This window comes from Rhinatrema bivittatum, chromosome 2, assembly GCF_901001135.1.
Source record: "Rhinatrema bivittatum chromosome 2, aRhiBiv1.1, whole genome shotgun sequence".
NCBI classification, from domain to species: Eukaryota; Metazoa; Chordata; class Amphibia; order Gymnophiona; family Rhinatrematidae; genus Rhinatrema; species Rhinatrema bivittatum.
The window spans coordinates 807,830,436-807,852,915 of NC_042616.1; the positions used below are offsets into that span (position 1 = coordinate 807,830,436).

The following is a 22,480-nucleotide window of genomic DNA, read 5'->3' on the forward strand; positions in this document are numbered from 1 at the left end:
ATTAAAATGGAGTGCAATGACACGCTAGTGATCTAGTATGGCAGAGCATGAAGACTTGCCATCTATGTACATAAAAACGCCTGTGATCAGATATGGCGGATTGAAAGCATCATATGCGATACCAATTGAATTGTTTTTCACCCACTGGACTATTAGATTGGGTGAATACTTGGGTTATATGAATTTTTCTTTGATACAGTTTAACTGGGATTCAGTGCCAAGAAGTGTAGAATCATGCATTTGGGGTGGAGAAATCCAAAGAAGCTGTAAGTGATAGGGGACGTGAAAGACTGATGTGCATGGACAGGGAAAGAGACTTGGAATGAAAGCGTCCGATGATCTGAAGGCGGCGACGCAACATGAAATGGAAGTCTAAGGCTAGAGGGATGCCGGGCTGAACAGAGAGACGCGTAGGCAGCAGAAAAAAGAGGTAATAATGCCATCGGAAAGGTCTCTGGCGAGGCCTCACCTGGGATACTGCGTTCATTTCTGGAGACCACATCTCAAAAAGGATAGAGTCCGGATAGAAGCGGTCCAGAGAAAGGTGACCAAAATGGGTTGGGATCTGCATCAAAAGCAAGAACCCGAAGGACCTGACTATGAGAGACAGGGGAGATAGGATGCAGACTTGAAATACCTGAAAGGAATTCATGAATTCAAACCAGAACGGAGATGACATTTTTTTGTTTCTTAAATCTGTCTTGGGTTTTTCGATTCTTCGTTTTCTTTCTGTAGTTGAATTATGTAAATTGTTATTATTAGGGTTTTTATTTCGCAATGTAACATTAAATTAGTATATGGATTTGCAGTTAATTGTATTTCTCTCTAACCTTTATTTTGTTTTCATTTTTTTTTTATTTTTAGGTATTTATTTATATTTATGCATAGATTTAACTCAATCGTTGCAATTTTATTTGTATTACTATTATTTTTATTACTTTGTAAACCGTTTTGGTCAATTACATAATTGTTAAGACGGAACAGAAATAGTTTAAATAAATAATGATGCACAGGAATCAAATCTTTTCCAATGGAAAGAAAGCTGTAGATCTAGGGGACATAGTACAAAGCCCCAAGGGGATAGACTCAGGATCAACATCAGGAAATATTTCTTCACAGAAAGGATAATGAATGCATGATGTGCCCTCTCGGAATAGATGGTGAAGACAAGAACAGTAATGAAATTCACAAGAGCTTGGGATAAACAGAGAGGATCCCTTAATGGCTAAAGGATGGAAGTGAAGAAAGGGGTAATCTGTGTTAACTGGGGTAACCCACAGGGAGCAGCAGTTACTAACCTTAAACTATAAAGAAGCTTGCTGGGCAGACTGAATGGACAGCTTAGGTTGTTTCTGCTGACAATTATTTTCTAAAGAACCATTCTTTATTTCCCCCTTCCATCCCACTCCTGATTTTATAAAATCTTCTCTCACGTCCCCTCTCAGCAGCTGAAGAGCCCGAGCCTGCGCAGCCTCTCATGGTAGGAGAGATGTTCCAAGCCCTTTAACGGTTTTGTCACCCTCCTCGGCATCTTTTCTAGCTCCGCTCTGTCTTTCTTGAGCTGGGCCCACAATACTCGAGGTACGGTCCCCTCGATTCAGAGGTAATATGCTATTTTCTGTTTTCTTCTCCATCCCTTTTAGGGTCATTCCTGGCATTCTTGACCACTGCCACACCCTGAGCTGAGGATTTCAGTGAATTGTGCATAAGGGGCTTTAAGGTCCTTTTCCCGAGTGGTGACTACTAATATAGAACTCGGCATTACATACCTGTATAGTTGGGATTATTTTTCCCCAGTCTCCTAATCTCACAAGGTCCTTCTACAGTTCCTCACAATCCACTGCCATTTTAACAATTTTGAATAATTTGTATCACTCGTCATGCTCTTTTCCAGATCATTTATGAATAAGTTAAACAGCACAACTCCCTGTACCGATCCCTGTGGTACTCCACTTGGAAAACTGACCATTCAGGCCTACCCTCTGTTTTTTAACCCAGTTACCAGTCCACCACAGGACACTGCCTGCTATCCCATGCCTTTGTAATTTCCTGAGGCGTCTCAGTGTGGGGATTTTCTCAAATGCCTTCTGGAGATCCAAATACACTATATATCAGCTGGCTCACCTTTACCTACACATTTATTTACACCTTCAGAAAAAATCTGACTGATAAGGCAAGACTTCCCTTAGTTAAAACCATGTTGACTCTTCCCTATTAAGCCATGCCTATCCATATGGCCAATTATTTTGTCTTTAAAAATGGCTTCCAATTTTGCCCAGCAACAATGTCAGGCTCACCTGTCTATAGTTTCCCGAAACATCCCTAGAGCCCTTTTTAAAATCAGCATCACATTGGCAACCCTGCAGCCTTCGGGTATTTGTAGCCAACAGCCCCAAGAAAATCCATTCATGGCGTTTCTACCTCAATGGGCACGTTCCTCTCCCCTCAGAGACTCCTTTCCTTTGCTTTTGCTCTAAGAACACCAACTAAAGTGACAGAGGGTGCTAACTGAATGATGAGTTTGCAGAGGTAGACACCTATCCACTGGGTGCTAGAATGGGACCACCAACTCATTTCACTAAGCCACCGAGCAGCAGCCAAGGTCATTTCCAACATGAGCATGTCAGATTCAGGGGCTCCCGAGGGATCCAGTCCCTTAATGTACATGGGAGGAGGCACTTACCCAGTGTACTCACCAGAATCTCGAATGATCCAAACCTTTTTTTTTCAATAATTATTCATCCCATGCCTACCGTTGCAGAGACATATTACAACCTCATTAATACAAGTTAGCAAGCTCTACATGTTAAATGAAAGGAATTTACCAGACACTGCTCCTCCTCCTGATGAGTTTAGTCCGGCTTTTCACTTTATAAGCAGAGTGTGCTACGTCGCTGAATGACGGCTTCCCCGCGCCGTAGCCTCTGGCTGCTTTCCCTGGGGTTTGAAGGAAGGCTGTTGCAGTGCCAGATGGGAGCCCAGCTCCAGACGCCTTTCGCCCCTCAGACTGCCATCTGAACACCGATCTAAAGGTGGGGACGGGCTGCAGTGGGCTGGTAGCCTTCCACTTGTATTTACTGGTAGAGGCACCAGTTTTCACGTGCACATTAGTTTTTCTTTGCTTGGGCCCATGTTCTCCCTTGGGTGATGGCTTCAGAGTAACCAGCCTCTCCACAGCTGCTGCGTTTTCAGGGGCCTTCGGACTGGTCGTTTTCTTCCCCATTCTGTTGCACTTTCCTGGATTGGCAACCCATGTATATTTTGTTTTCCTGTACTTGGAAGCCCTGCAGGAAGCAGGGGATGGTGCTGCATCCCTCAGATTACCGAACCCTTTGGGAGTGGACACAAGCTTTCTTTTGGGAAGATTCACAGACTGCAGCGAAGGAGCAACCTGAGCAGAGCTGCTGGAGGCTTTCGGATTTGGAAGGCCCGTGGCCTTGGAACAATGCCCTCCCGAGTGGTCTGAATTTGGAACCAGCGTGGCAGGAACCCGTGGCTCCGGATGCCTATTTGAAGATGCCGAATGTGACCCCTGATTGTGCCGAGCAGAGGACCTCAGTGTCGTGGATGCGACTGCCACGGAACTTGCACCAATGCTTTCTTGTAGAACAGAAATCGGTGAAGCTATGTGACCTCCTGACCTCACAGCACCAGGGCAAGCGGTGGAGGACACAGCTGCTGCGGCCAGGCTTTCCGGTCCACCCCCAGCAGTGCTTTTCCTTTGCAATGTGAAAACAGACTTTTCCCTCTCTTTCAGACTGGTGCTCTGAGACCTGGAGCAGACGTCTGGCATTTCCCTCCTCCTGGGAGCGCCCGACCTCAAGTCTCCGTCTCCGGAAGACGCCTTCGGCATCCCTGGCATGCCACCCGTGCCCCAGACAGAATTGTTCTGTGGGGGGAATCCAACTCCAGGGGCTGTGCTGCTCCTCCGGTGAAACACCGCTTGCGTTTCCGGCACCACTTTCCGAAAGGGGAGTTTCAGAGAGGCATCTCTGCTGCTGGGTGTCTGGGAGGGGCCGGCAGCCCCACTGCTTGCAAAGTGATGGGAAGGTGCAACTGGCCTGTTCACCAAGGAGTATTTTTTCCTCCAGGGAATCCCTTGACGGGGATGCGGCTGCTGCTGTTGGTAATCTTTCTGCTGCGGCTGTCCACCGAGCGTCCGAGGCACGGCGTACGCTGCCGGGGTAGGGTGCCTCCACCCGGAAGCAAAGGTCGCCCGGGGAGCGGGAGCATTTCCATGCACATTCTTGTGACTGGTTATAAGGTCTAAAAGACAAAAAGCAAGAGAGAGCAAAAAAAAGGGTTAGATGCTAAATCCATGAGCTGCAGCTCCTCTCCCACCTCAGCTAGTCATGAGTTTACCTTTAATGCTAAGACAGCCTCAGACAAACCCGTTATACTTTTTAAACAAGCTTTTCATTTATGAGAGAGGCAGGTTATATTATTTCTTTTTATAGCCTTTTTACTGCAGGTGCAGTAAGGTTTTGACAATAGAACACATGAAATGGCAGAATCTAAGATTTGGGATTTTTATTAACTGTTATGAGCCAAAGGGTTATGTTTTATGAATGTTTGTGTCTTTATTTAAAGCGCTTAGGAAGTATGATAAGCAGTCTATTTTTTAATAAATAAATAAAGCAGGAAGCCAAAGGGAGCCAAGTCTTCCTGCCTCTCATCAGCCCAAAGGTTCAGCACCCAGAAAACATAGGACCCTATTAATATGCTAGGAAAACTCTAACCTAACGCCCCACCCTCTAGACTGTCCCCTCTAGGTACAGGCGGATTTCACTTTCTAGAACACGAGTTCCCAGGTTCACGCATGATCTTGTACTGAAAAACAAAAGCAGAACGGAAGTGGCACAGGAAGCACACTGTCTCAAGTAAAGTGAATTAGGATTTTGTTAGACAGGAAGACAGAGCTTCCTTAGAAACTTCTAGAAAAGTCTATTTTACTTCTTGTCTGTGGACTTCACTAAACCACCTGAATGAGTTATTTACAGCAATAAGTCAACTTACTGGTGATTCTAATAGCAGAATATTGAGCTGGACGTTTCATCCCCAGGAATTTGCCAACTATAATTTTCAGAAAGTCACTTTACTTGCTAAGAAAGCATCAAGTCAGCTTGCCTTGGTTACTACACGTATTGGGGATACCTCTGGAGCTATCAGCTCCCTTGTTTCGACTTCTGGTCTAATAGGAGCTAACTTGACATGGGATAAGTTCCAAGATGTTTCAACAATCATTCACAGATGGTGTTGGCTAATCTGACCGCCTACACACACCAGAGACTCGATGAAGCACGCGAGTTTATAAGCAACTTGTGCACCTGTACTTGTTTAGTCCCTGCTTAGACAATGTCTGAATGCCGTAATACCTGATCAGACCCTGTTTGTTCAATGCTTGTTCACAATAATACCTGTCCGTAGATGTTTGTATAACATAATCCCTTTTTCAATTTGCCTGTATATAGAATGATGTAATGCGTTAACTTAATAAGTTTCAAGAAGTTCTCGGTTAAATTTGTTCATCTGTAATAAGTTGTTAAACTGTAAACCGGAGTGAAGGCAGCTTGCTATTCCTCGGTATATAAATGATCCTAAATAAATAAATAAATAAATAAATAAATAAATAAATTAGCATGACTGAAGTTATTTTAAAACTGAAAAATTCTAACCATCATTTACAACCTTGTCCCTTCTCAATTCTTTACTTATTATGGAGTGTCTTGGAATCCAATACATTGCAAGATCCGAGGCAGCATGATTCTATTCATTTTATTTATTTATTATTTCCAGAAAACCTGTTCAGAGTGGATTACAAGTTTTACCAGAAGTAAATCTGGTCAGATGAATCTCATCAATTTCCTTGATTGGGTGATCAAAGAGTTGGATCAAGGGAGGACACTAGATGCAGTGTGCTTGGATTTCAGGAAGGCATTTGACATAAGCAACTTATAAATAAACTGAACTTCCTAGAGTGACTAAGTTAGAAACCGCCTTAGGGACAATAATCAGGGCTGGCTTTCAGGTGGTCAACCTGTGCAGTTGCACAGGTTGCAGAGAACTAGGGGCTGAAAAATAAACAAAGTCTCCTTACTGATAAGGCCCTCAGAGGCCCCTGACGTCCCCCACCTAGTGGGGACCAGAGCAGGCAGGGGGGGTCCACTGACCACTTCACCAGAAGCATGGGAAGTGGCCATATCAGTCTCAGAGGGTCTTCGCACCCCTTAGCCCTTACAGTAGGGGATTCCTCTCCCTTGCAGGACCCTTGGGTTGCAAACACAAAAGGGCCTCAATAGGAATTGCAGACTACTTATGAGGGCCTGGTAGCAGGAACCTGGGGAGTCCCTCCAGATTTTATTGGCCTGGCAGAAGCAGGCCTCCTTCCCCCCACAGCCAGGCCCTTCCAACTTAGAAGAAAGGGGCACCTCCCCCACCACAAATGGACTAGGCAAGACACGAGAGATTCGGGCTCATCCGTGCTGAAGCTCACCTAAGGCTCCATAGAGGATATCATATCTGAGAAGTATTCAAAGCTCTCCAATTTTTCAGAAACCCTTGAAGGGGAATACTCCTCGGGGGAGAAGGAATCGGCAGTGCTGTGTTTACTTCATAAGGAGGAGCTGGCATCCGCCCTTAGGATACTAGATTCCCGAGGGGAGGAGCAGACAGAAGAGGATGCTATATTACAAGGGACACAGAAGCCTTCTAAAGACTTCCCCTAACACCTGCTGAGAGCAATGATGCTATCAGAATGGGATGCGCCCCATGGTGACTTAAAGGGTGGTAAACTAATGAGCAGATTTACCTTCTCTCAGCAAAGGATAGGGAGGTGCTCCTGGATATACCCAGGGTGGATGCTCACAAGACAGCCATACTGGTAGAAGGGGGGATTTCCCTAAGGGATGCCCAGGATAGAAAAACTGAGGCATTCCTTAAACAGGCCTTTTCTACCAATGCCTTGGCATTGCAAGCTGTGATTTGTGGAGGTTATATAGCTCAAGCAGCTCCCAGAATCAGAAGAAATGGCTAGAGTCGAGTCCGAGTGGCATATTTAGCACACACCCTGTATGATCTAATTAGATCGTGAGCAGTGGCCTCAGATGAGGCAGCAAAGAGGCTGCTAGATGCGGCATCAAAAGCCCGTCTTGACAAGTTTTCTTTTTAGGCCCCTCCTCTACTCTTCAGTGAAAGATCTAGGCAATGCTAAATCGCAGAGGCTTTCTGAAGTCAAGCCCAGGGTAGGAGCAGAATCGCCAAGGCACAAAGCACCTCCAGGACTTTCAGGGGTTTCAGGCAGGAAGATTTAATCCGCTGAAAAATAGAAAGTCCAAGGCTCTGTCTTTTTTCAGGAGCTAGGAAGACTAAGGGTGAGATTCCTACAGCTACAGGCTTGGGGTGCTCAGATCAATGAGGCAGAGTGCAATGGTTCTGCAATATCTCCAGTAGGCAGTCAGCTGACAAGGTTCTATTTAGAGGGGACCCAAAGCACTTCTGACGAGCAGATCCTGGACATTGTCCTCCAGGGCTATGCCCCCCTGAACCAGCAAAGAAAGAATTAAGTTTGTTCATAGTGTCCCCCTGTGTTTTTCTGCTCAAAAGAGAGGCCATAAAGGGAAAATTGCACAAGTTACAACATCTTCAGGCCATCGTACCAGATGCCCTCAGATGGGGGGACATGGTACATATTCAGACTACTTTGTAGTGTCAAAAAAGGATGGGTCCTTCCGCCCAGTCCTGGATCTCAAGGAAGTCAACAGGGGTCTACGGGTACCTTATTTCTGAATGGAGACGTTAAGGTCCGTGATGGCATCAGTAAGACAAGGCGAGTACCCGGCCTCCCAGGATTTAGCAGACACATAGCTTAACATTCCTATTCGGCCTACCCACCAAAGTCTCCTGAGGTTCTGAGTCTTGGCACAGCATTTCCAGTTCTTGGCACTACCATAGAAACATAGAAATGTCGGCAGAAGAAGACCAAACGGCCCATCCAGTCTGCCCAGCAAGCTACGCACTTTATCCATTTTTATTTCCCTTTTTCCCTCTCCCACCTGTTACTATTGGCTTCCAGTACCCTCCAGCCCTAATTCCCCTCCACTCCACCACCAATTTAGAGAGCAGCGCCGTATCTGCATCCAAGTGACATCTAGCTCAATTAGGGCTAGCAACCGCTGTAACAAGCAGGCCACCCCCTTGCCCCATACTCTTACCCACCCCTGTTTTTATTTTTTTGTTTGTTTTTGTTTTTTTTTTGGAGATAGCAGCCCTCCATCCTTCCGCTCCGTGAAGGTGGAACACCAACTACTGGCCACTGGCATCCCGCTCCGTGAATGCCTCTGTGGCTACTGCCGCTCCGTGCAGTGTTTTGCTGCCTCCACTTTATTCACGCCCTCTAGACTACAGCTACAGGCTTGGGGTGCTCAGATCAATGAGGCAGAGTGCAATGGTTCTGCAATACCCTTTGGAATAGAAACCAGTTGGGTAGGAGGCGACAAAGGGTAGTGATAAATGGAGTTCTCTCTGAGCAGGGGATTGTTACTAGCAGTATGCCTCAGGGATCAGTCCTTGGACCGGTTCTTTTCAACATTTTCATGAGCAACATAACAAAAGGATTGTTGGGAAAGATTTGTCTTTTTGCCAATGATACCAAAATCTGCTACAGCTTGGAAAGCCAGGCACTACAAAATGCAGAGCAGTGCATTTAGGATGCAAAACCGCAAGGGAGAGATTCAGTATAGGTCCCTGGTGAGACCTCACTGGGAATACTGTGTACAATTCTGGAGACTGCACCTTCAAACAGATAAAAACAGGATGGAATTGGGTCAGAGGGAGGCTACTAAACTGGTCAGTGGTCTTTATTCTAAAACATATGGAGAGAAACTTAAAGATCTATACCCTAGAGGATTAAAATCAGCCTGCCAAGGAGTCACATGATGCGGTGAATCCGAGAGGATGTTTGCCTAGCAGGATCCAGGTGCCATCACCCCAATCTACAAGAAATCTGTGGCATCCGTGATTTTTATTTAACAAAAAATGTCTCTTAATATGTGCCAATGAGCATCAATCGTTTTATGACCAAATCCCCATCTGGAATGCTAGTTAAAACCGCGAAAAAGGAAAAAGCTAAGCAGGGCGAGAGCAAAATGGCTGCGATGCTGGAAACATCCAGCAGTGCACCTTTGATGAAACAGTGGTGAGCATTGCATCCTCGGCAGTAATAACAGCACTCTCGGATAGGTTCAATGGAATTTCTGAACAAATCGCAGAACTGAAAAATTCAATACAGGAATTCGGGCCTCGGTTGGAAAACCTAGCAGGCCAGATGTTGCTTGCAGAGGATAAGACACTGGAAACAACAAGGAAGACTGGTAAGTTAGAAAAGATAGTTGTGGAGCAGGAGAAACTCAAAAGAGTTGGAAAATAAATTGCACCGCAACAAAACAGGTTTGTCAGGTTTGCCAAATCTGTAGAACACAATAAGTTAGCAGAGATTTTGGCGAATTGGCTTCCAGAATCACTGGGTCTGTCAAGCCTGCAGGGACAAGTCGCCATAGAGAGCGCACACAGATAGGGGGCTTAAAGGTATGGTGAACTGAGCTTTCATGTGATGATAGCGAATTTTCTGAATTATGAGCACAAGAAGATGATTTGGCAAGCTTCTCGGAAACATCCCTTATTAAAATATACGGATAGCCCCAAAAAGATTTTCCAGAACTTTTCTTTTAATGTGGCTACTAAAAGGAGAGAACTTGGGCCTGTATGTATGCAACTGGTGGTGAAGCAAATTTGCTTTGTGCTGCAGTTTCCCACCAAGCTGCGTATATGATTTCAAAATGGCGGAGTAGGCTAAGAAATTTGTCAATTTTCTGGAGAGCAGTTCTCAAAATAATGTTGCATTTGCTGGTTACAGCATGGATATGGAATAAATGTGAGGGTGACACTGACTGTTACCACTTAATCGGCCGAACCTAAGATGGTGGCATGTCAACATAGCGATCTGAAGAAAAAAAAACCTTCATCTGCAGGAGCTTCGGTTACCTTAATAATTGCGTTAAGGATGACGCGAGCAGTTTTATTTCATCCCTTTGGACTACTTGAGCTGCATCCTACTTAATAACATGGAAGAATAGACATGAACAAGCTTACTACAAGTTAGGCAAATATGGTGTTGATTGATGAGCTACGCCTCGTTGGTACTCATTTGAGCCCTTTTACATTTCTACACTTTCTGGGTGGCTGGCAGATTACTGAAAGAAGTGAGACTAAGAATCAGATTGCAGCATTCTGTAATGGAGCAAATCTGGTGGAGAGGCTGGATGTAGCAGCCAGAGTAATGCTACAAGTTACTAACTGCTGTCGTTGTTATGTTGGGAAAGAGTTAAGAACATAAGAAAATGCCATACTGGGTCAGACCAAGTGTCCATCAAGCCCAGCATCCTATTTCCAACAGTGACTAATCCAGGCCATAAGAACCTGGCAAGAACCCAAAAACTAAGTCTATTCCATGTTACCATTGCTAATGGCAGTGGCTATTCTCTAAGTGAACTTAATAGCAGGTAACGGACTTCTCCTCCAAGAACTTATCCAATCCTTTTTTAAATACTGCTATACTAACTGCACTAACCACATCCTCTGGCAACAAATTCCAGAGTTCAATTGTGTGTTGAGTAAAAAAGAACTTTCTCAGATTAGTTTTAAATGTGCCACATGCTAACTTCATCGAGTGCCCCCTAGTCTTTCTATTATCTGATCTTCCTATTATCTGAAAGAGTAAATAACCGATTCACATCTACCCGTTCTAGACGTCTCATAATTTTAAATATCTCTATCATATCCCCCCTCAGCCGTCTCTTCTCCAAGCTGAAAAGTCCTAACCTCTTTAGTCTTTCCTCATAGGGGAGCTGTTCCATTCCCCTTATCATTTTGGTAGCCCTTCTCTGTACCTTCTCCATCGCAATTATATCTTTTTTGAGATGTGGTGACCAGAATTGTACACAGTATTCAAGGTGCGGTCTCACCATGGAGCGATACAGAGGCATTATGCCATTTTCCGTTTTATTCACCATTTCCTTTCTAATAATTCCCAACATTCTGTTTGCTCTTTTGACTGCCGCAGCACACTGAACCGATTTCAATGTGTTATCCACTATGACACCTAGATCTCTTTCTTGGGTTGTAGCACCTAATATGGAACCCAACATTGTGTAATTATAGCATGGATTATTTTTCCCTATATGCATCACCTTGCACTTATCCACATTAAATTTCATCTGCCATTTGGATGCCCAATTTTCCAGGTCTTTCTGCAATTTATCACAATCTGCTTGTGATTTAACTACTCTGAACAATTTTGTGTCATCTGCAAATTTGATTATCTCACTCGTATTTCTTTCCAGATCATTTATAAATATATTGAAAAGTAAGGGTCCCAATACAGATCCCTGAGGCACTCCACTGCCCACTCTCTTCCACTGAGAAAATTGTCCATTTAATCCTATTCTCTGTTTCCTGTCTTTTAGCCAGTTTGCAATCCACGAAAGGACATCACCACCTATCCCATGACTTTTTACTTTTCCTAGAAGCCTCCTAGCGAAAGTTAAGTTCTTTGTAAACCGGTGTGATCTATATCCTTTATAGGAATATCGGTATATAAAAATTCTAAATAAATAAAATAAATAAATAAATTAGGAACTTTGTCAAACGCCTTCTGAAAATCCAAGTATACTACATCTACCGGTTCACCTTTATCCACGTGTTTATTAACTCCTTCAAAAAAGTGAAGCAGATTTGTGAGGCAAGACTTGCCCTGGGTAAAGCCATGCGGTCTCACCATGGAGCGATACAGAGGCATTATGACATTTTCTGTTTTATTCACCATTCCCTTTCTAATAATTCCCAACATTCTGTTTGCTTTCTTGACTGCCGCAGCACACTGAACCGATTTCAATGTGTTATCCACTATGACGCCTAAATCTCTTTCTTGGGTGGTAGCACCTAATATGGAACCTAACATTGCGTAACTATAGCATGGGTTATTTTCCCTATATGTATCACCTTGCACTTATCCACATTAAATTTCATCTGCCAATTTTCCAGTCTCACAAGGTCTTCCTGCATTCTCTTGTTTGTTTTGTTCTTCATGATTTGATTATTTTTGCCCTTCTTATTTTTGTGGTTCTATAAATTCTGATGTTTTTAAGTTAAATTTTTTTGCACAGCCATGTTTTTAGTTCACGTTTAAATTGCTTTCTAACTGGTAAAATATGCAACGCTTCAGGCAGAGAATTCCAGAGCTCTAGACCTGCTATGGAAAACACTCGATCTCTTATTTGCATCAGATGTGTACACCATATTGTGGGAACAGCCAACAGTCCTTTATGTTAGTGTTCATGGAGGATTGCATGGTTATAGATCACTCCTAATATGCCAGTGTTATTGGAGTGAATGATGTTGAATACTATCGTTAAAACCTTATAGTAGATTCTGGATTGTACTGGTAACCAATGTAGTGATATTAGCGAGGGTGTAATGTGATTATATTTCCTTGATGCTAATAATAGTCTTGCTGCAGCATTTTGTAATATGTAGTGTTAATGTGTGTATAATAATAAAAAGATTTCAAACATAAAAAAAATCAGCCTGCCATACCCAAAAGGGTAGAAATAAAAGACAGACTTAGGGATTACAAGGTTGCTAAAGGGATTTAGCCAGATAACTAAACAATTATCCAACCCATGGCTCCAAACACTGTCACCATCATAGCAAATAAACGTACACACAAACTTTCACAATGTGTATACTTTTAACTGGATTAAAAACAAACATCTAGATGACATGGTCAGATCCAGTGCACATAGAATTGAATTTTCAAGTCTATGCATGTTTTATCTACTGCTACTATACTAAATATTTCTGAAGCACTACTGTACTCCTCAGAATTCTGTTTCCTCCTTCCACACGCATCCTGTATCCCCTTTGATCTGACCCTTCAGAGCCCACACTTGCCCCCTCCACCACTCACCCTGTACACTTAGTTCTACCCCCTCAGAGTCCCTCTCGACCTCCTCCACCATTCACTTTGTATTCCCTTGATTTATCAATTCACAATCCCTCCTGCCACTTCCTTACTCACCCGGTAACCTCTAGATCTGTCCCTTCAGAGACCTCCTCTGCTCCTTCCAAGACTCACCCTGTATCCATCTCATCAGAGTCCTCATAAAATATGCCAGACCAGGTCAGACCAAATGTCCATCAAGCCCAGTATCCTGTTCCAACAGTGGTCAATCCAAGTCGCAAGTACCCAAACATTAAATAGATCCCATGCTACTAATGCCAGCAACAAGCTGTGGCTATTCCCTATTGATTAATTGCAGTTTATGGACTTCTCCTCCAGAAACGTATCCAAACCTTTTTTAAACCCGGATACACTAACTACCTTAACCACGCCCTCTGGCAACGATTTCCAAAGCTTAATTGTGCGTTGTGTAAAAAATAATTATCTCCTTTTAAATGTGCAACCTGCTAACTTCATGGAGTGCCTCTTAGTCCGAAAGAGTAAACAACCGTTTCACATTTACCCGTTCGAGTCCTTTCATGATTTTGTAGACCTCTTGTGCCCTCTCTCCCATTCACCCTAGAATCCCCAGATTTACCTATTCCCCCACTCACCCTGTAAACCCTGGGTCCGTCCCTTCAGAGTCCCCCTCTCACCCTGTGCCCGCAGGTCCGTCTCCTGAAAGACCTCATCCTGTAACCTCCAGGTATGTCTCCTCGGAGGCCCCCACCCCCACAACTCACCCTGCAACCGCTGGATTTGCCTCCTCAGGTCCTCCTTCTCGTCCATCCTCACTCTCTTCTCCAGCGACGCTAACACATTGCGTCATCACCGCGCGACCGAGAGGGGCGAAGCATGTGACCTCAGCCGCAGCAGCCAGTTTCCTAGGCGACGGAACGGAGCGCGAGACGCAACCTGTGACGTAGCCATGCCTCTGTAGGGAGAAGAGGGCAGGGGCGGGGCGGGCCAGGCCCCGTTGCACACTGTGATTGGCAGGCACAGGCTGGGAGGTGTCACGTGTCTTCCAACCCGGACGTGGCCAGCGCTGTGTTGCCCGCCAAATTGGGCTGCTTTTTAGTTTTACAGGCCGTTTTTTTCCTCTGCAGCGGAGTTTTCACCATGCTGTCGCCGACAACGAGCCACGACTCTTTCTCTCATCGCTTCCACATTCAGTTTTGGCCGTTACTGGGAAAGGCAGGGGCGGTGCTCTGTGCATGCAGACAAACAAGGAAACGTTGTCCTTGGCTATCAAGTAGCGGAAAGCTAAAATCCCAACTGCCGCTTCCGTCCTGACTAATAGCGCTGCGCATGCGCCTAGCCAAGGCACCGCGGTCTTGAGTAAGCGGTGGTTGTGTTTTGAAATTACGCTGGACTCTGATAAATAACTTGAGGGTGGTAAAAAAAAAAAATATATATATATATATCTATTTTTATTGCAGATAGTATTTGTTTATTTCTTGACTATACTATCTCATTTTGTGAATGTGCACCCTGCCAGAATGGAAGAGTTGGGCCATAGGAAAAATTTGAAAATCGTCCTCTGTTCTGCTGGTAGAATAGTGTGGATTCTTCCCGCCGATTGTTGATTAGCCTCTAAAGCACCTTAGACCTTTGCGGGCAGCATCAAGATTCTATAATGCATGGCCTCCAATGGCTTCTCTAGTTTCTTCAATATGCAGCTTTCATGTGGCAAGTTGGATATTATTGCAGCTTTCTCTGGCTTGATGAGTCAACTGCTGCTCCCCATAGAACTACAGTACATTGGATAGCTCCTTGTATGATCAACGAACTTCATCGGAGTGATAGCTGGCGTTCCTGTGCCTTCAAGGAGCTTAAACCAGGAATCTGTTTACAGTTCAAAGCATTAGCCATTGGGCTTTCTATATTTTTATCGCTAGAATATTTCAACCCTGCCTTGTTTTATTTTTTAAATGACCCCCAAAGTGTGTGTATGATCGGAACTTATAAGCGAATCGGGGAATTAAGCATGAAAAGAACAAGTGTGGACAGCCACAGAAGTTTGAGGCCTCCCAATGGAAATTCATTTTTTCTATAATCTGTGAATTTTCTAAAAAGAGATGATATTGCAGCCTACCACCCATGCCATTTGAGCAATAGCCAGAACGCTTAACATTTCAATTTTGTGTGTGGGCTTTTATAGATCAAGTCCCCTGTGTGTAGAGTGAATTGACTTCATTCATCTGCCCATTTGCCAGCCCTTTAAGTAAAGGCAAAAAAGCAATCCTCACACCTGACCCTAGTAAAGAGATACAAAAGATACAGAAAGTATCTATAATGCGGACTTCCTCTATCAAGAAGAGAAAACAATTATAATAATCTCCAGTTGTGGTTTGAGAAGTTTTGTTAATTCTCCTTATGTTCTGGGTTTGTTACATCTTAAAACAATCCTTCTCAAACCACTACTGCCTCCATTGCATGTGCACTTCTATTGGTTCTGTCTGGAATGAAAGTATTAAAAACATTAGTGCCACAATTGTTGGAGCTTTACTCGGGCCATTATCCTGCAGCTAGCGGGGCCCATGATCTTTACTTCTGTTCTCATCTGTTTCTGACGACATCATACTTCATGTAGTCCAATGGATCAAGGAGTAAAGATGCAAACTTGCCTTCTACAGTGCTTTCCAATGCTCTTGATGTCACAAATTCCACCTGCTGTAACTGAATGCTGTGCAGCTTGATGTCCTCTCATCTCCACTTGTCCTTCATTTCAAGCAAATATGGATTTTTTGGACCTCACAAGTGCAGCTTCATGCTATTTTTCAAATTATTGAGCTGATTTGTAATCAAAATATTTTCTTTGTTACAGCAGAGGCTAGTGCCCATGCCATTCATTGCCAAGTGTAAAGCAATGTATTGATTTAAAAAAAAAGTGATTTGTTTGCCATTTTTTTAAAAACTGGCTCATTTTGAAGTGACTTTCGATTATAAATTTAGCTGACACTTGGCAACAATGGCCTGATCAGGCTACATCATGGAGGCTGGAACTCCTCAAGGTAAGAAGGTGTGGGGACAAGGAAGTTGACAGGCACAGGCAGTCACATTTAGGGCATAGCACAACCTCAGCTGCTAAAGTGCTGCTCCTGTGGCTGCACTCCAGCTGTTTAGTAGAGAGAGGATTGGAATAATGTAGGGAATCACAGTGCATGATGTACATGCAGGTGCTCAGCTATAAATAAAGCAGAAGCTTGGCTGGGAATCCTTGCAGAGAACCAAGGTGGCTGCGCCCAGGCAGAGGGCAAGAGCCAACTGTCTAGAAGTTCCCTGATGGTCTAGAATTCCAAAGTATCGTCTGATAGTGCAAAGTAGGCAGCCTAGGAGGTAGTAATCAATAGTGGCTGGGAGCAAACTGAAAGAATAATTAGCTCTCACATACTCTGGGAAGTTAGATTCAGGCTATGAGGGAGTTCTTTAGCACTGAGTAGCAACTCTTAGGGCCAACATAATGAAGTGCCTGGAGCTGACACTGCAGACTCAGTTGGGTAAGGTTTGGTAGAAGTAGCCTTTGCCATGCTAAGACTCAGGTAATGCACTGTCATAAGGGTTTTGGGTTAAACTCATTAAGTCTTAGACAAGCAAGTTCTTAAGTCAAAACGGGAAAACTGGAACCAGGGGATTCAAATGTCTTGTCCAGCCTTTGGAGAATGGAGCAGCCAGAAGCCTGTATAGTCCCTGGACTTAGTCCAGGAGCTACATGAAAGGATGCATTTTTTCTACGTAGCCAAATAATTCTTCCCCAGAAGATCCATGACCTCTTGGTTAAGAGAAGTACACTACGTAAGGAGGATAAACAATGACAGGTGTCATGACTGCTGGTGGTGCAAAGGCGGACCACACAGCAAACTGTAGAGTCCAGAGCCTCTGTGAGATCAGGTTGCGAAAAGTATATTTCCTGTTGAGTAGTCTAGGCTCTCGATGTTGGCCTTCCACCAAAGGAGATTGGGAGGAAGGCATGATGCACAAAGTTTACAAGGGCAGGCTCAGTCTGACTTGCCAAAAAAGACTTGGAAACGAATGCTTCCTCACTCCCCCTCAGATTACTTTCTTCTGAGGTCAGGCCTCCTCATCTTGGAGGTGGACTCACTTAGGAAGAGATCACCAATCACTCTCTTTTTCAGATGTAGGGAGACTGGTGGAAATTGACCATCCTGGTGCCTTAGAAAATATTAAAGGAAAAGGTATCAGTGTGCCCAGGTATCAGTGTGCCCAGTGTAAGTCCTGTGTTTTCCAATAGTGGTTTCTCATAAAGCAAGAGATTTCTTTGTTGGGCTTTAGGAAACAGAAGGTTAAAGTCAGAAGCGGGAGCTCAGAGCCCTAAAAGTGCACAAGGTTCTGAGGCGATAGAAATCACAAGGAGTACAAGAAAGCCACAGACTTCGGTGTCAGCCACATAAGAACATGCCATACTGAGTCAGACAAAGGGTCCCTGGATTGGCCACTGTTGGAAACAGGATGCTGGGCTTGATGGACCCTTGGTCTGACCCAGTATGGCATTTTCTTATGTTCTTTTCTTAGGTTAAGGGCTAAATTTATGGTGGTAATGCAACAATACTGTTAAGCGTTTGGTCGCAATATATCCCTTATGAATGATGTCAGTATTGTTACGTTCAATGTGAAAGGGTTTAATATACCACGGAAAAGGTAAATGTTGTTTGACGAGGTGCTGGCCCATAGAGCGTCAATTTTCTTTATACAAGAAACACATCTACAGGTTAAAGATGAGCGTCTATTAAAGCATGCCTGCTTTCCCCATATCTTTTTGGCATCAAATAGGTGTTGTGCGCCCCGGTTGCACCCGGGCCAGCTCAACTTGTTCCAAGCTCTGCAGATCCTGGGCCTTCCTCACTCACTGCCGCAGCCAGTCGGCTGCGTCCCTGGCTGCCTCTAGCGCTTCGGTGTCCCAGGCCTCGCCCCACACAGGCTTGGTGTCCTCCGCTGCCTCAACTCTGCCCCTAGGCGCACACGCACAGATTGCCTGGCCCTTTAAAGGGCCAAGGGCAGGAAACTACTCTGCGGCGCATCCCAATGACGTTACATACTCTCAGTATATAAGCGAGGGCCTGCACCTCAGTCCCTCGCCTTGGCAATCGGGTCATCACCTTAGTGTGAAGCTAATTTGCTGTCCTCATTCCTGTGCTTGTTCCTGCGTTTCTTGTTCCTGTGCTTGTTCCAGTGTTCCTGCATTCCTTGTTCCTGTGCTTGTTCCTTCTTCCTGCGTTCCAGTGTTCCTGTGCCTGTTCGTGTTCCTGCCTTGCTCCTGTGTTCCTCCTGTGTTCCAGCGTCTGTTCATGTTCCTGCCTTCCTCCTGTGTTCCAGCGTCTGTTCCTGAGTTCTATTCCTCGTCTCGCTACCCAGGTTGTATCCCTCGGACTGATACCTGGAACTGACCACTGCCTGTCTTTGACTACGCTTGGACTGATACCTGAAACTGACTCTCGCTTTGGCTGACCATCCTCAGACAGATACCCTGACTTTGACCTTTGCGCTCCATTCAGTCACTCTCTTCGCTACTCCCGTGACCACCTGGCCCACCTGCTTCGAGACTGCCTGCAGCCCTCTTCGAGCTGGACCACTAGGCGCTGCCTATCCTACCCAGAGGACCTTCAGTTCATGCTTTGTTCCCGTGGTCTCCGGTACTCTCGATTCCAGTCTAGCTCGCCTGTTCGCCGACAGCCACGCACCTCTTCTCTTGGTGGGCACACCTCTCCGTCAGCTCTCCGGGAGACCCCCAGAGGCCCACCTAAACCCAGGCAGTCCGGGAATCCAAGAGCTCAACCCGCGGAGTCCCCGGACTGTTATTGGTGAAGTTCCTGTCAGCCTCTGTCTCCTTGTGTGCTCCACCTCCTGGCGGCAGGTGCCCTCTGGGATCCCCCAGAGGGCTGTATCAATCCTGCGCCAGGCCAAGGGTCCACCTCCAGCGCAACAATAGGATACATAAGATAAAAGGGGGGGGGGCATACTCATCTCAAAAGATCTAAAATTTGAGGCTTTAGAGTGTAAAAAAGACAGGGAGGGAAGATATATAGCATTTTGAGCAAAGATCAGTATGAAAGAGGTAACTGATAAATGTTTATGCCCCTAGCAATGCGCAGGGCGATTTTTATGGAAAGCTGGAACAAGAGCTGTCCAATTTCCTTCATGGGGCAGTTTTGATTGGGGGGGGACTTTAACCTTATACTCAACATCCATATGGATAATAACCCCACCCCCAGGGATGGCCTTAAAATCCACAGACTGCATTTAAAACATCTGTTAGATTCCTGGGGATTGCAGGATATGTGAAGGGTTCTTCACCCACAGGGGAAGGACTATTCTTTTTTTTCTAGGATACATAATTCCTATTCCAGGATAGACATGATCCTGGGAGATAAATATTGGCTACAAGGGGGGTTAGAGGTAGAGATTGGACAAATGACATGGTCCGACCATGCTCTGGTTCAGGGCCACTTCCAAATTTTGCCAGAGGAGGATGGCCTGAAATATTGGAGACTCAATGATTCCTTACTTTTGGATAAAGGCTTCTGTGAGACACTGTGATTGGCTATGAAGGAGTATTTTCAAATTAACGATAATGGGGAGGTCTCCATTCAACCCTTATGGGATTGCTTTAAGGCCGTCATCTGTGGCAAATTGATTTCCAGAGCAGCAGTGGTAAATAAGCAACTTCGAGCGGAAAAAGAACACTTATATGAGTCTTTTCGCAAGCTTGCACAGCATCATAAGATTGACAGGAGGGCAAAGACCCTGCAAGAACTGGACAAGTTACATGCTAAGTTACAGGGCATTAGTGATGGAGAGTTGCAGCATAAATTGGACAGAGCACTCTAGGTCCAATTCGAGCAAGGGAATAAACCTAATATCCAAGACCGCTCTCAGAAAACGGGCCCTCTCCACAGCAGTGCCCACACAATGGAATTCTCTACCACCTGACCTGCGCCTAGAAACCTGCCAAAAGACATTCAAAAAAAAGCTTAAGACCTGGCTCTTCAGCCAAGCGTTTCCCTGAAGAACTGAAGCACGCCATAAGACTCTTGATACCTCACCGCATTACTTAACACAGTTATTGTTGTTGTTACTTTAATGTTAATGTTATTAACGCTATTACTCATTCTCCACCTCTATTCTTGTTTGTGACTCTCTCTAGAGTTGTTTCTCCAGGTTAAATTCCCCTGTTTATTGTAATTCCAACTAAAGTTATATGTAAACCGACGCGATATGATTTTTCATGAGCATCGGTATATAAAACCTCTTAAATAAATAAATAAATAGTAAACTGTTGGCATGGCAGTTGAAAAGGCAGATATCCCAGGGTCAGATATTGAATGTTAAATCCAAAGGGGGAGAGATTATATATGATAATGGAGATATCCAGGACCGTTTTGTGCAGTTTTATAGAGAATTGTATAAGGCTGAAGTGGAAATTGAAGCAGCAGACATTGACGAATATCTAGCAGAAGTTGGTTTGCCTAGCCTCACTACTGAGCAAGTGCAATTCCTGGACCAGGAAATCTCACTCTCTCTTCTTTAAAGACTAACAAGACCCCAGGGCTGAATGGCTATTGAAGTCTATTCTATAAAAAATATCAGGATATTCTAAGCCCTTATTTACAGAGACTCTTCAACACTATTTTAAATAACTCGGGCATCCCTAGCTTGATAGAGTTAGCGAGGATTGCAGTTCTCCCAAAACCTGGAAAAGACAGCTCTGTATGCGGATCCTATAGACCTATTTTGCTATTGAACATAGACTTGAAGATCCTGGCGGGGAGGCTTAACAGTATACTACCCAAGTAAATACATGTAGATCATTGTGGCTTTATACTGGGCAGGCAAGCTGAAGACAATATTAGGAAAATAGTTAACTTAACCAGTGTGGCTAAAGTTGGCAAAATCCCAGCAGTCATATTAGCCATTGATGCCGAAAAGGCATTTGATCAGGTCCACTGGCCTTTTACGTTTAAAGTCTAAGAAAAAGCAGGATTGGGCCGTAATTTTTTAACGTGGATCAGGGCAATATATTCCACCCCAAAGGCCTGTATTAAAATCAATGGCCACTACTCCACATCTTTTGCCCTGGGGAGGGGAACCTGCCAGAAGTGTCTGTCCCTTATCCCCTCTGCTTTTCACTCTAGTGATGGGAACCCCTAGCAGAATCTATTAGACAAAATGTAAACATTAAAGGGCTGCCAACAGGACAAGTGCAACATAAAATCTCATTGTTCACAGACGACGTCCTGTTAATGGTGGCATTTCCACAATTGTCTATGCCTATCCTGGTCCAGGAATTGGGTAAATATGGGAAACTATCAGGGTTTAAAGTGAATATGAGTAAATCCGAACTGCTTAATCCTGACTCTAGATGCCAAACAGATGGATAACCTATGTGGGAGTTTCTCGTTTACGAGGGCAAAACAGAGCATTCAATATCTGGGTATTCAGCTCCCAGCGGATTGGACACAGCTGTTCTTAATTATATCCCATTACTGGCACGCACTATTAGGGATCTGGACATATGGTCTGCCTATAATCTCTAATGGTTTGAGCAGCGGTTAAAATGACTATACTACCACGCTGGTTGTACTATTTTCAAACCCTCCCCATTATGGTACCATACAGATTTCTACGCACCCTTCAAACCCAGGCCTTTAGGTTGATTTGGAAACAGAGGCCTCCTAGGGTGGCCAGGCGGGTCCTTTATCTCCCAAGGCTAAAGGGGGGGTTGGCAGTCCCTGATTTTATTAAATACCATGCGGCGGCTCAGTTGAAAGTGGTATATGAGTGGTCTGCTAGAACAGTCACCAAACCATGGATAAACTTGGAGCAATCATGTCTTACGAGAGGAACACTCTACTCGCAGGTCTGGGGGACCACGAAACTGAGCAAGAGTGTAAAGGTGGAGAATCCGTTTACTCACCATACAATGTGGAGGACACGGCTAACAGGCCACTCCTCCTTGTCTCCTTTAATGCCCTTAGGGCTGTATAGGGGGGATATTGGCATACCCCAGAAGTCAGCTTTGTATAGAAAGTGGTCACAAAAAGGGCTGTGGTTTTGTGATCAATTATTTGTTGACAATCAGTTACTTATGAATCATTAAGGCACCATATGTACAATTGATTCACTGTTTGTCTAATCCCGCTATTCACCCCCATGTTGCCCAGGTACTTACAGACTTTGAGCAATTGTGTTATTTACAAAACACTGGCAAGGGGCTAAACTCCAAAAGTTATCAGATGCTCTTACCCCCAGGCATCTTTCAAAGGTCCTATGTGAAAGGGTGGGAGGCTGAGTGGGGTAAAGAATGGTCTAGTGAACAGTGGGAATTTTGTTTTGCGATTATTGCTAAGAGCTCTGTATCAGCAGTGGTGAAGGGACTTAATTACAAGCTACTACATAGATGGCACTTCA

The 22,480-nt window shown here is 44.6% G+C and overlaps 1 protein-coding gene across 1 annotated transcript in view; it reads right to left on the reverse strand.

The window, feature by feature from the left end:
* The window catches only part of ZC3H3 (zinc finger CCCH-type containing 3), a 777,623-nt gene extending 763,302 nt beyond the window's left edge, over positions 1 to 14,321 (reverse strand). The window contains exons 1-2 of the mRNA XM_029592180.1: positions 13,798 to 14,321; positions 2,826 to 4,266 (exon numbers count right to left, since the gene is read on the reverse strand). Of these exons, the coding sequence (XP_029448040.1) occupies positions 2,826 to 4,266; positions 13,798 to 13,843 (1,487 nt within the window). The 5' untranslated portion in view covers positions 13,844 to 14,321. The remainder of the gene's footprint in view (positions 1 to 2,825; positions 4,267 to 13,797) is intronic.
* Positions 14,322 to 22,480: the final 8,159 nt, after the last annotated feature.